This window comes from Sceloporus undulatus, chromosome 2 (genome assembly GCF_019175285.1).
Source record: "Sceloporus undulatus isolate JIND9_A2432 ecotype Alabama chromosome 2, SceUnd_v1.1, whole genome shotgun sequence".
NCBI classification, from domain to species: domain Eukaryota; kingdom Metazoa; phylum Chordata; class Lepidosauria; order Squamata; family Phrynosomatidae; genus Sceloporus; species Sceloporus undulatus.
Genome location: NC_056523.1, coordinates 11,202,715 through 11,215,990, shown reverse-complemented (window position 1 = coordinate 11,215,990; position 13,276 = coordinate 11,202,715). Strand labels below are relative to the sequence as shown.

The window sequence follows — 13,276 nt, the reverse complement described above, 5'->3', positions numbered from 1 at the left end:
ATTTAAATATTTTAACTTTAACAGTTTATTGTTTGTTGTCAGATGAATATCCATGTCAGTTGCTTCTTTTTAATCACTTTATTTTATGCAATTTAGAAGCAAGCCCTTCAATTCAACCAAAACAACTTGCTTTGAAAGAGCACTTTTTAAAAGAACAATTATTATTTAAGCCAGTGCCTATATACATATGAACGGCCTTTTGTGACATAATTTTCTGATTTAATCCTATATTGGTGTAGTCCTACACATTAATTGAAAGTAACCAAAAAAACTGAGGATGAACAATTGGAAAGGAAATACAGAAACCTTTTGTTTCATATGATATGTGCAGCGAGAGTGATATATGTGGCTTATTGGAAAAACAATGAAGTACCGGACATAGATATGTGGATTTTGAAACTTTATGATTTTCTAGAAATTGACAAATTATCTTATTTGATTAAGAAAAAATATTTGGGAGATTTCAAAAAAACCTGGGAAACTTTGATGATTTTTTTAAAGAAGGAAAAAGGTAATTTCGCTGGCATTACCTTTGATTAAAGATGAGATAATATTTTAAAAGATTTTATAGGTCTATACAGGAATATGATAATGTAGGAGATAGAAACTGAAGAGAAAGAAGGAGTGTTAACATTTAGAGACAAAGAAACATGGACTCAAATAGAAAGTACTGTGAACATAGATTGATACACAGACTTTGAAGAGATAGGAAGTCAAAAAAGTATGCGCTGCTACTATTTTACCCTTGAAAGCAAGTGGAAAGATTAATATGGCACCCAAAAAATGGTAAGTAAATTGTTTTTGGAATCAAGTGATGTGTTTAATTGCAAAATGTTTTTTTAATGTTTGTGAAACTAATAAAAATTGTGTGTGTGTGTAACCAAAAAACAAAACAAAATTATTGAGAAGGGGGGTTAAACCAATTTCCCCTTTGTCAAGTTTGTCTAGTCATGTCTGACTCTGTGTGTGTGTGTGTGTGTGTGTGTGTGTGTGTGTTGGGGACTCTTCTTTGTTAGTAAGGCGAAGGAACCAGCATTGTCCAAGACAACTCCATGGTCAGCATGACTAAACACTGAGGTACACAGAACATGATTACCTTCCCACCGAAGTACTACCAATTTATCTACTTGCACTTTACATGCTTTTGAACTGGTAGGCTGGCAGAAGCCGGGACTAGTGACAGGAGTTCACTCCATCATGTGGCGCTTGAGTCTCAAACTCCTGGCCTGCTGACCTTGCAGTTGTCAGACTCAGTGTCTTAATTGCTAAGCCACCATGTCCCAAGCTGTTTTTAGTTTGTTTAACTATGTGTCCTCTATAAAATGCTATCGTTGTGAAATAAAATTTGTCCTTCTGAGACCTTGGTGCGAGTAGGTTTGACTGAAAGCATTTCTGTTTTTCTGTGAATCCTTTGGCCAAAGACTTTGTATGGTACCTTACAATCTAGGGACTCAATCCAGGTCCGGCTCCTACTTGGTAGGGCTAATATCTTGGTTCAGTTCCACTGACCACTGGCTATTCCCTTAAGGTGGACACATCTATAACATTTCTTTGTTTGGGGGTTGTTGGGGTGTTTTTGTGCAGGAGGAAAAAAGATCCTTGACAATAAGGAAGGCAGCTTTCAGCAAGAGTGTCTAGAACAGTTGGAATCAAGGGATATATTGCATGGAAGAAGCAAGATTGGACAGTGTTATGAAGAAGGAATTAGGTATGGGAGTCAGCAGGGACTAGCAGATGACCAAGTAGTTCATCTACATAAGAGGATGGATAAAGAGCTTCCTGGTGTTGTAAGTACATTTGTTCTAACAGGAGTCAAAACACATGAAGAAATCCACCTCCCTGGGAAAAACTTCAGTTGGAGCACAGACCTTGGCGTCCCTGAAAGATCCCGACGAGGAAGAAAAATGTATAAATGCTCAGAGTGTGGGAAAGTTTTCCGTGATAAAGGAGCTCTGAGGAAGCATGAGAGAGTACATACGGGAGAGAAACCGTACAAGTGCTCCATGTGTGAGAAAAGCTTTGCTAACAGCTCCAACCTCACGGCACATGAGAGAATTCACAAAGTGGAGAAACCATATAAGTGCTCAGAATGTGGTCGTCATTTCAGCCACAGAGGAATCCTTATGAGACATGAGAAAATTCACACAAGGAGGAAACCCTTTAAGTGTGCGTGGTGTCCAAAAAGTTTCACGGATAGCTCTAACCTTGCTGTCCACGAGAGAATTCACACAGGGGAGAAACCATTTCAGTGCTCTGAGTGTGGCAAGAGCTTCAACCAAAAGGGAAACCTTATGATACATGAGAGGATCCACACTGGCGAGAGACCATTTATGTGCTTGCAATGTGGAAAAAGCTTCAGCCAGAAAGGAAACCTTGCCAAACATGAAAAAAATGCACACCGGAGAGAAAGGATATAAATGTGTATAACAAACAACTCATATGATTCTATAAAGAATCATAGTGATATCAAATATACCGATAGTGGCAGATCGAAGACAAACACATTTTATTTTGTATAAGATTTTGTGGACTGTAGCTTACTTCGTGAGATGAAAAGGTACAAACATTAATTATAGTTATCCAGCGTTATCTCCCTGTTTAAGAAACAGTTGTTCAGAGATGAGAAGGACCTCCTAGCATAAATAGACAACATTAGCAGATACATGGTGATGCAAAGTGTCCAATTCCTGAATGAGAGAGACTAACCTATAGATCAGAAATGAGAATTATGCAGTCCTCCAAAGATTGGACTGCAAATCCCAGCAGCCCTAGTTTAACATAGCCAATGGTGAGAAATACTGGAGGTTAAAGTCCAACAACATCTGGAGAGTTGCATGATTCCCACCTTTGTTTTATGTGAACTCTGTGAGTGGGCAATTGTGCTTAGAAAAGTCAGAGGGAATAGAAATGGACGGGAAAAAATTAAAGGTGACAGAAAAATGGGTATTAAATAAACAAAAACCTGGGAGGAAATATGAGCCATCCCTGCATAAATGCTCTGAATAGCATCTCTAGTATGGTAAAAAAACAACAAAACAAAACAACTCTCCATTGAAGCCATAGAGGACATAGAGTCTGACCATCTCGATAAATTGTTATTCAGCTGTTTCTCTCTTTGAAGGGCTTTCTTTTTGTCAAGAACGGTCACCTAAGAGCTGCAAAGATATCTGAAGGATTAAATAATTCCCCTTCTGGTTTTTTGAATGCTGCCATTTCTACTATCTGCTTTATGTTCATTTGGTTCTTTTGTCCTCTGTAAAATTCAGCAGGGCATGGTTGGTAGATGGTGGCATATAACACGCTGGAAGAAGAGCAGGTGAATAAATCCTTGATGTTATGACTGATATTATTGGTTTCATGTTTCCAGGGGGATAGAATTGGTTTGTCAAAACTGGACCTGGCTCCTGTATCCATGTCTCTGTTATGAGGTCTCATGTTGTTCCTGAATAAACTCTTCAGTTTCTGCAGCTGTCACATAATACAACCCAAAACACAGGTGAGAGAAATGTAACTGCCCAGAATGGGCTGATGATACTTTTGAGGGCTTTTTAAATCCAGTGTTTTTACCTTTTGCATTTCTGTTCCTCAGCTTGCCATGTCTGGAGGAGTGGGTTGCAGTCTATAAATGTTTTGCCAAAATATGTCAATCTTTAAAGTGTGACTATGCTGTTGCTTCTGCAACAGCCTAGCATGGCTACGTGCCTTCAAATTTATGAAAGATGACTGTAGATCTATTGGTATTAACCTCCTTCAAGCCCCAAAGGGTTTGTGAATAGGTCATCTTAAAGACCACTTTCACCTGTACAATTTTGCCTGTAAGTCAGGTTCAGCAATGAAGATACAACTGATGCACTTTCTACGAAATTGGTTAGGTTGGCCAATAGGAAACAGACCTCTCTTAGTGATGGCCCTATAGTTACTGAACTCTTTCATTTGACATATACCTGGCCCCTTCATTGCATATCTTTCAGGAGAGTCCTTAAAAACAGCTGCATTTCTATAAGAGCATTGGTGCCTAAATAAGCATTGTCATCCATCTATTTTGTTGTGTAGCAGACTTGTGGGATCGGCTCAATATACACTTGTTTTATTAATTTCTTGGACATTATTTTGGGAGGGTGTGGCCCTTACAGAAAAAATAGTCTTACAAATATTTGCCATATATAAATAAATATCACTCTGAATCGAATATGAGTAAAGAATTCTGATTAAATTGGTCACAAAATCAGAGAAGGCTGAATGCCTCACAAAACTACAAATCCCTTGACGACAGAAAAAAGTACCAGTCGCACATTGTTAAGTGTGATGATAATTTAGCTTCAACATTTAAAGCGAGAGCAAAAAAAGATAACACAAGATATATCCCTCTTTGCTCAATGTCTGCCTCCCTCTATTTTTAAAAGAGATTTTATCTGTATTTTTATAATGATGTTGTTTTATAATTATGTGGTTTAGTTTTAAGAAAGGGGATAAGGGAGTTTGTATTGTTATGTATGTAATTGTGTATTTTTATTTGTGTACCATTGTTGTAACCTCCTCTTCTATCCAAAGGGGAGAGGCGGAATAAAACCTATGATTATTAAGTCAAATGGATTTGGAAGTCCTTCATTTCTATTGCTGTATATCGGTTTGTGTATTTGTATTTATGTATGTGTGTTTGTATTTGTATTGGTTTTTTCTTTAATTTTTACATTTAGTAAAATTTATTTAAAAACAAAACTACAAATCCCAGAATCCCACAGCATGGAGCAAGGGCACTTAAGGCAATGTAGTCAAGCTGCATTATTTCTGAAGTCTGACTACAGTTTACTTTTCTAAAAGCCCTGCAAACCATCTTTCAGTAACTGCAGAAATAATAAGCTAATTTGAGACCACTTTAACTGCCATGTGGCTCAATGCTGTGGAATCCTGGGATTTGTGGTTTGGTGAGACATATTTAGCCTCTGTCAGAGAGCTCTGGTGCCACAGTAAACTACAAATCCCAGAATCCCATAAGATGGAGCCATGGCAGTTAAAGTGGTGTCAAACTGAATTAATTCTGCTTTCTCTCCCCTCCCCCTTTTCTCCCCTTTGGTCAGCCGCCATTTTGTCCCCTAGAATGGACAGGAAATGACGTCATAACCAGCCTTCCTTACTGAGCCTCTCTAGGAATCTCAGATTCTACCATTTTAACCAATTGCAGGGTTCCTATTTTAGACCCCCCCACAAGAGCCCAGAAAAGTAACTTTTCTTGGAGTAAAGCTCTCAGACTTCCCTCATTTGCATTTTTAAAACATGATTATTAATTTTTAGTTCCCTCTTCATTATTTATAATTATTCCTGGCCAAGAGTCCAATAGTGAGACAGACCCCCATGACGTCATCACGCACGCATCCCGCCCGTCGCTGTGGCTGCGCTTCCTGGTTGGGCTGGAGACGTTCTAGGACCCGCAGTCTCTATCGTTTTAACCCTTAAGGCTTTTCAAATCTATTTGTGGGAGGAGGGACTCTCCCTCTTGGAAGAAGAAAGGAAGGAAGAAAGAAGGCATAAAGACCCAGGGACTGCGCCCCCTCCTCCTTGTTTAAAAGGAAAGCCCTTTGGTTTTCATCTAGTTGGGAGGGAAAAGCAGCTTGCAGCAAGGTTGGTTTTCTTTTGCTGCCAGGTTGGAAACTGCATTGGGAAATTGGCATTAGCTGCTTGACCTCGGCTGGCTTGGCTTCCAGCAGGGCTTCCATCTCTATTGGATATTATTATTATTATTACTAGTGTTATTAGAAATCTTGTATTCTGTGCCTTGCAGGAACCCCGCCATATTGTAATTGCAGATACTTAGTATATTAATTGGTTCCCCAACTCCTCCCTCCCTCCCTCCCTCTCTCTCTTTCTTTCTTTCTTTCTTTCTTTCTTTCTTTCTCTTCGTTACTTTTTTCACCTCCTTTCCTTTCTTTCTCATCCTCCTCTTCTTATTTCCCTGTCCTTGCAGCTATTTAGGATATTAATTGGTTCCCAGTCTTCTTTCTTTCTTTCTTTCTTTCTTTCTTTCTTTTCCTTCCTTTCTTCCTTCACCTCCCTTCTTCTCTTTCTCTTCTTATTTCCCTGTCCTTGCAGCTATTTAGTACATTGATTCCCCAACCTCTTTTTATCTCTCTCTCTCTTTCTTTCTCTCTTCCTTCCTTGCCTTTTCCACCTCCTTCTCTCTCTTTCTTTTCCACCTTATTTCCCTGTCCTTGCAGATATTTAGTATATTAACTGATTTTCCATCCTTTCTCTCTTTCTCTGCCACTTTCCCCTTTTTCAAGTGCTCTCTTGCCACTTTTCAACCTGATCCCAGGCTACTTTAAACTACACAGGGACCAAACTTTGTTTAAAACTGCATTGCAAAGTTTGCATCATCTGACTTAATCTGAGCAGATTTGGCAGGCAGGGTTTGTATATACTGGAAATCTGTTGCTTCACATATTTAGTACATTAATTGAGCCCCTAACCTCCCCAGTTTTCCTTCCCTCTTTCTTTCTTTCTTTCCTTCCTTCCTTCTTTCCCTCTCCCAGTTGTACATTTTTCCCTTTCTCATTCTCTTCCAGTTTATCCTTTGAAAAGTGCTTCCTTGCCACATTTTAACCTGTTCCTAGGCTGTTTTAAGCTATTTAGGGAAGAAACAATTGAAAACTGCATTGCAAAATTTGCATCTGACTTAATCTTAGCCCGCAGGGTTTGCATATCTTAGAAATCTTGCACCTTGCAGAAACCCTGCTTTATCTGGTCTATTGTTGCAGATATTTAGTAAATGAATTGATTCCCCATCCTCTCCCATTCTTCTTTTCTCCCCTTCTCTTTCAACTCTCCCTTTTTAAAGGGCTTTAAAGGTTTTAATGTGGCCATAGGCTACTTAAGCCATTTAGGGACCAAACCGTTGAAAACTACTTTGCAAAATCTGCACCTGACTCCATCTGAGTTGATTTTGCTTGCAAAGTTTGCATATATTAGAAATTTTATATCTTGTGACTTGCAAAAATCTTGCCTTATCTGATCTGTTGTTGCAGGTATTTAGTCAATTAATTGATTTCCCATTCTCTCCCACCCATCCTTCCTTCCTTCTCCCAGTTGTGCATTTCCCCCCTGTCTCTCTTTCTTTCCATTTCTTCCTTTTAAAAGTGCTTTTTTGCCACATTGTAACCTGAGCCTAGGCTACTATATGCTATGTAGGGATCAAACAGAGTACAAAATAATCCATGACTGAACAGATTCCTTCCTTTTTGGGTTTTTAAAAAACCAACATTTCTATAGAAGTTCTGCATAGCTATCTTTACTTTCTTTGTGTTTTAGGCCCCTTGGAGCAATTTTAGGTGAGGTATATCAGGACAAAAGTGACCTAAAAACTCAGAAGTGGAGTAGTAGGTTTTCCCCATCCTTTTAAATATATGTACTTATATATATTATAGGTTTTTCCTCCCACTGGTGCCTTTGCTGACCATGGAGAACTTGGAAGCGATTATCCTGGTGATCATGGCAACCCACAGCTTGGTCCGGCTCCACTTGCACCGGGGTGGCGTCGCTTCCCGGGCTCGGCGCACCATGCGAAGGGTAATGACTCACCACATTTCCCTGCTCCATCAGCTCCTTCCTGATATCTGCCCTGACAGTGAGACCAGGCTGATAGCAGAAGAGCTCAACGCTGGTCCCCATCGCTTCTGGTCTCGCCAGATCACCCAGGACTGGTGGGAACGGGTGGTGCTGGAGACCTGGGACCCCGACCAATGGCTCCAGAACTTCCGCATGACCAAAGATACCTTCTTGGAACTGTGTGAGGAGCTTCGGCCGGAGCTGCACCGCCAGACCACCAGCATGAGGGCCCCACTGAGCGTGGAAAAGCGGGTGGGCATCGGCCTATGGAAACTGGCCACTACTGAGTGTTACCGATCGGTGGCTGACCGCTTCGGAGTTGGCCGTTCCACCGTCGGAGAGGTCTTCATTGAAGTGTGCCTGGCTATTGAGAAGCTTCTTTTAAAGAAGATGGTGGCCCTCAAAGAACCTGAGGAGGTACTAAAGATCAGTCATGTAATGGAACAAGAGCTCTCAGGGTCAAAGGGCTGACACTTTTTGATGAGCATGGATTCATCTGCCAGCACCATTAGATCACTGTTGAGTTACCTAAAGGGTAGGACTGGGGCTAGTGGTTTTAAGTAACAGGAAGCACCAGTATATATCACTGCACAATTATATCCGTGTTGAGTTATCCAAAAGGTAGAACTGGATGCAATGGCTTTAAGTAACAGGAGGATGGGTTTTGGTTCAATATTAGAAGGGACTTTTTGAGGGTAAGAATGCAAAAGGATTTTGTAGCACCTTTGAGATTAACTGAAATAAAGGAGCTAGTTGCATGAGCTTTTGTAGACTAGAGCCTACTTCTTCAGATGCATGGTAAGAGTAGTTTGGCAATGGAACCAATTACCTAGAGAGGCTGTGCAGTCTTCTTCTCCAGATGTCTTCAAAAAGAGGTTGGACAGGTACCTGCTAGGAATGCTGTAGGTAGATTGAGTCTGTGCAATGACCTATAAGGCCCCTTCAAACTCTATGTGATTTAATCTGTTGAATTAAAGTGTTCTGGTGGGGTGGGATCTTAAAAAAAATATTTTTTTTAAAATTAAACTTTGAGTTCAAACAGCAAGAGAAACTCAACCATGTCTTCTGCACCATTAGCTGAGAGGAGAGGGACGTTGGGCTTGTCTTGTGGTTTGTTTAAACATTTTTTTAACAAAATCATTAAGTAGCAGTGTCCAGAAAAGCTGCCAACAGACAGCTGATAAGAGTGTGCCAGGCAAAGGTAAACAAAAGCAAGGCTTTACAGCAGTAAAGAAACAGTTCCAAAAGCACAATACCAGTCCAGTGTCTGATAGAGCAAAACCAAAAGCCAGTCCAGGGTTCCAGAGGGCAGTTCCACAAGTCCAGTCCAGGGAATATATTTGGCCTCTAAGGCTGAGACCCAATGTGGTGTAGTGGTTTGAGCCCTAGACTAGGACTTGGAGATCAGGGTTTCAATCCCCATTCGGTCATGGAAACCCACACTCTATCAGCCTCAGAGGAAGGCAAAGGGAAACCTGCATCTGAACACATCTTGCGAAGACAACCCTGTGATAAGTTCACTTTAGGGTTGCCATAAGTTGGAAATAACTTGAAGGCACACGACAACAGTGCTGAGAAAGTGTGACTTGCCCAAGGCCACCAAATGGATTTGGGGGCTCAAATCCTGTCCTTCCAGAGCCAAGGCTACCCTGAAAGCTTTTTGACTCAGTGGGGATTGGAACCTAGATCTCACACTTCATATGGATGGACATTGTTGTTTGCATTTTTGTACTGTCTTTGCGGGTGTGAATCTTTAAAGTCATGTTGAGTACCAGCACTTTGAAATTTACCACTGGCCCCTGCTTCTGTCAATAATGATGATCTAGATACAGTCAGCCCTCTATATCCATGGATTCTTTATCAACAGATTCAACCATCCATGGCTTGAATATATATATAAAAGCAAACCTTGACTTTGTCACTTGATATAAGGGACATCATTTTACTGTGACACTGTATTTAGTGGGATTTGAGCAGCCATGGATTTTGGTATCTACGAGGGAATCCTGGAACCAAACCCCAGTGGATACCAAAGGCCCACTGTATTTTCTATTTTGGTTGTTCAACACCTATCCTTGAAGAGTGAGCTCTTTTTCCTAAGTCAACCACCCTTATGTATCCCAAGTTGTGCTACCCATGCAGTATAAGGAGGAGGATCAGCAGGTTTGGGAGAACCCCACAATATACAGATGTATACAAAAACTTCAGGGGGACATTCTCAAATACAGTTATATGGTGTGGAAAAAATTCCATGGAAAATATAGTATCTGTGGAGAATTTTCCACCTCACATCTCTGTTAAATACCTTTAAATATATCTGTTAAAAACATGATACTCTGGTAAAACAAGGTTGAGGGAATAGTGGCTGCTACTCCTGGAGCTGTTTACTTAATGTCCACTTTTGAGCAATATTGTTACTTATTAACATTATTATTGGTTGAGTCTTCCTTATCCAGAATCCCCAAACCTGAAATACTCCAAAATCATCCACACAGGTGGCTGTGATAGGGCCACCTTTGCTTTCTGATTATTCAATATACACAAACTTTGTTCCATGCACACAATTATTTAAAACATTGTGTATCAGACTATGTGTATAAGGAGGTGTCTATGAAACATAAATTAATTTCATGCTTTGACTTGGATCGCATTGCCAAGATGTCTCATTGTTTATAAGCAAATATTCCAAGATCTGAAAAAATCCAAAGTAACACACCTGATCTCAAGCATTTCAGATAAGGGAAACTCAACCTATATTATTATTGTTGTTATTGTTATTTCCAGTCTTTTCCTCAGTTTTGGGATTCAAGACAGCTTATAAAATGTTAAAACCAGGAGAGAATAGCATACAAACAAAAACATCAAGAACATTGATATAAAGATTATATTAAAATGTAATTAAACAGTCTATCGAATTAAAATGTTTAAAAATCCACTGATAGGTGGAAGAGAAAAGTCAGCCAAGATAGCACAGTATGAAAAGCCTATTGCATTCAATTCTTCCAAGTTTGTTGGAATAAAAAAGTTTTCATTAGCTGGCAGGACAGTAAAGGGGGGGGGGGCAGTCAAGCCCCTCTGGATAGAGAGGGAGTTCCCAAATTGGGAACCAACCACTGAGAAGGCCTGAGAAATCAATTGTGTGTCCTGCGGTCACATATATGGTGATGGAGAGGCTGTATGTGGTCCATGCACTTTCCAATTTGCACCCCTGGTCTAGACAGTGATCAGTGTTAAGGAAATGCTCTTTCTAAATTTTGTCTCCTTGCATTTTTGTAGGTCATGGCAGGATTTGCAGAAATGGGCTTCCCAAACTGTGTGGGGATCATGGATAGGACTCACATCCCCATCCTCTGCACTGTGCGAAAGGGGACCAGCATCAGTCAGAAAGGCTTCTTCCCAATGTTGTTGCAAGGCACAATGGACCACAAGGGCCGCTTCATCAATATCGAGCTCAGCTGGTGTGGCAAAGATGGAAATGCATCCTTCTTTCGGAATCTGATGTTATATGATGCAATGGACCAGGGCTCTTTTGTGCCTGGGAATCCTACAGTGACCATCGACGATGTTGCGATCCCTCCACTGATCTTGGGCGATGTGTTCTGTCCCTTAAAAAAGTGGCTCATGACTCCCTTCACTGACAACCTTGACCCTTCTAAAGAACTTTTCAACTCCCGCCTGAATGACTGCAAGAAGGTGGCCGAGCTTGCCTTTGGGCGGTTGAAGGGACGATGGAAATGCTTAGCCACACGCTTGGAGGTTGCAGAAGAGAATATTATCCCTGTCGTAGTGGGGTGTGTTGTCCTCCACAATCTCTGCGAGAGTCGTGGGCACGTTTTGGTTGATGAGCCATTGCCCCAAGACCAAGCTGCATTGGACCAGGCTCCAGAGGGACAACTGACATTTCCAATATACCCAGAAGATGCGCAGGATGGGAACCTAGTGAGAGAAACTCTGGCAAACTACTTTATGAACAACTCATAACTAACCTAAAAGGACTTCAGTACAAGAAGGGCACAATTGTTTCAAATGCCTTCTTTGGGTGAATTCAGATGACCATTTAGCTAAGGGAGGGGGGGTTTCTAGATGAAGACCCATATTTCTGACAAATCCAGCAGTAATGTAAAGTGAGTTTTCCCCTCTCAAACAACAGAAAACAGGGGAGTATCTTGAGAAATGAGGGGGGTAGATGGAGGAGAGACTCCAAACATAATTTTAAAAAGTGTTAATGGGAAAATAGCAAATATTGTGAAAAACATACAACTAATGCAGTGAAAAACCACAGAAGGTGATAAACAATACAGTAGCGGGATATCACAATTTATAAAGCCTTGTACAAACAAATGACAAGTATATAGACATTGTATAACACTTATAAGAAAGTATGCAGCAACATAAGAATGATAAAACGAGCTGTTTCAGTACTATTAATCTCAAAATCAGAGATTGAATTCCCTAGTGATAGCTGGAGCCATATAATTATCCAGATCCATCTAAACATCTATGTGAATAGTACAAACAAGTGAAATATAATCTAAGAGCTATGTACAAAGAGCTGAAATGAGGACCTGACCTATGTCTGTTCTCAAAATGTGGAGCCGTTTCATTGAGTTTTCATCAGACTTGATAAGAATGCTTTCCAAAAGAGTCTCATTTATAGACTGCACTAGACTCTTTGACCTATTCACAAGGATGTTTGGATGGACTTGGATATTTATATGGCTCCACCTTCAATTCATCTGTATCTGATTTCAATACTGTTGATCAGTATTGAAGCTGCTCTTGTTTTATAATTTTATCCAGCTGTGTACTGTCTTGTGTAATGCATTGTCTATAGGTTGCGATATTCAGTTCTATTGTATTGCCTATAACCTCCTGTGATTTTGTACCCCATATATTTTTCACAGTATTATTGTCCTATTAACACTTTTTGGAGTCCCTCTTCTCTTGGTTTTTATTGTGGTTTTCCACTCTGCAACAACCCTTGTGGTTTTCCATTCTGCAACTGTTTCTGACTGAAGACGAAGTCAGCTCTCTGCGGAGACCTCTGCTATTTCCAATGGCATGCGCACCATCTTGAATATGCGCAATCCTCCGTTTTTGCGGGGGGGGGGGGGCCAGAATGGATCTACCACAAAAACGGAGGGCCAACTGTACTACTTGTACTTAATTTACACTCCATATCTGTGTAGAAAACCATGACTATCAAGGCCAGCTCCTGTTTTGGCTTGTTTTATTTTTATGTTTGTTATTTCCATTTGTTGTAAAGTGCTGTGGAACTCTGAGGAGTTGGCATTTATATATAACCTTTTATATATATATAAAAAATAAAGAACAGTGAAAGAGGATTCTTATCTGCATTGATGTTGCTGTGTACAAGTAGAAGTGGAGAGGAAAGCACAGGTCAGGGAGAAGGTATAGGTACTTAAAATGTCCCCCCCCCACACCTGTCACGTTTTTGTAGACTGCATTTACACTACAGAAATAATGCAGTTTGACACTGCTTTAACTACCAAGGTTCAATGTTATGTAATTCTGGGGTTTGTAGTTTGTGTGGTACCAGAGCACTCTGACAAAGAAGGCTAAATATCTCACAAAACTTAAAATCCCAGACTTCCATAGCATTGAGACATAGCAGTTAAAGCAGTGTCAAACTGCATTATTTCTGCACTTTAGATGC

General features: G+C 40.4%; 2 protein-coding genes across 7 annotated transcripts in view; both read left to right on the top strand.

Moving 5' to 3' along the window:
* Nucleotides 1-2,417, top strand: part of LOC121921919 (zinc finger and SCAN domain-containing protein 31-like) — a 43,841-nt gene extending 41,424 nt beyond the window's left edge. For all 5 annotated transcript variants that reach the window (XM_042450654.1, XM_042450653.1, XM_042450651.1 and 2 more), the window contains one exon: nt 1,585-2,417. In XM_042450654.1, the coding sequence (XP_042306588.1) occupies nt 1,585-2,417 (833 nt within the window). The remainder of the gene's footprint in view (nt 1-1,584) is intronic.
* Nucleotides 2,418-2,437: 20 nt separating this feature from the next.
* On the top strand, nt 2,438-12,944 carry LOC121921976 (protein ANTAGONIST OF LIKE HETEROCHROMATIN PROTEIN 1-like). 2 transcript variants are annotated; one of them, XM_042450801.1, is made up of 3 exons: nt 2,438-3,496; nt 7,419-8,016; nt 10,876-12,944. In XM_042450801.1, exons 2-3 carry the CDS (start codon nt 7,450-7,452, stop codon nt 11,578-11,580), a joined length of 1,272 nt encoding a protein of 423 aa, XP_042306735.1. In that variant the 5' UTR covers nt 2,438-3,496; nt 7,419-7,449; the 3' UTR covers nt 11,581-12,944. The 2 variants fall into 2 exon arrangements, with proteins under 2 accessions (XP_042306735.1, XP_042306734.1); XM_042450800.1 differs by lacking the exon at nt 2,438-3,496 and adding an exon at nt 5,452-5,619.
* The last annotated feature ends 332 nt before the right edge of the window (nt 12,945-13,276 follow it).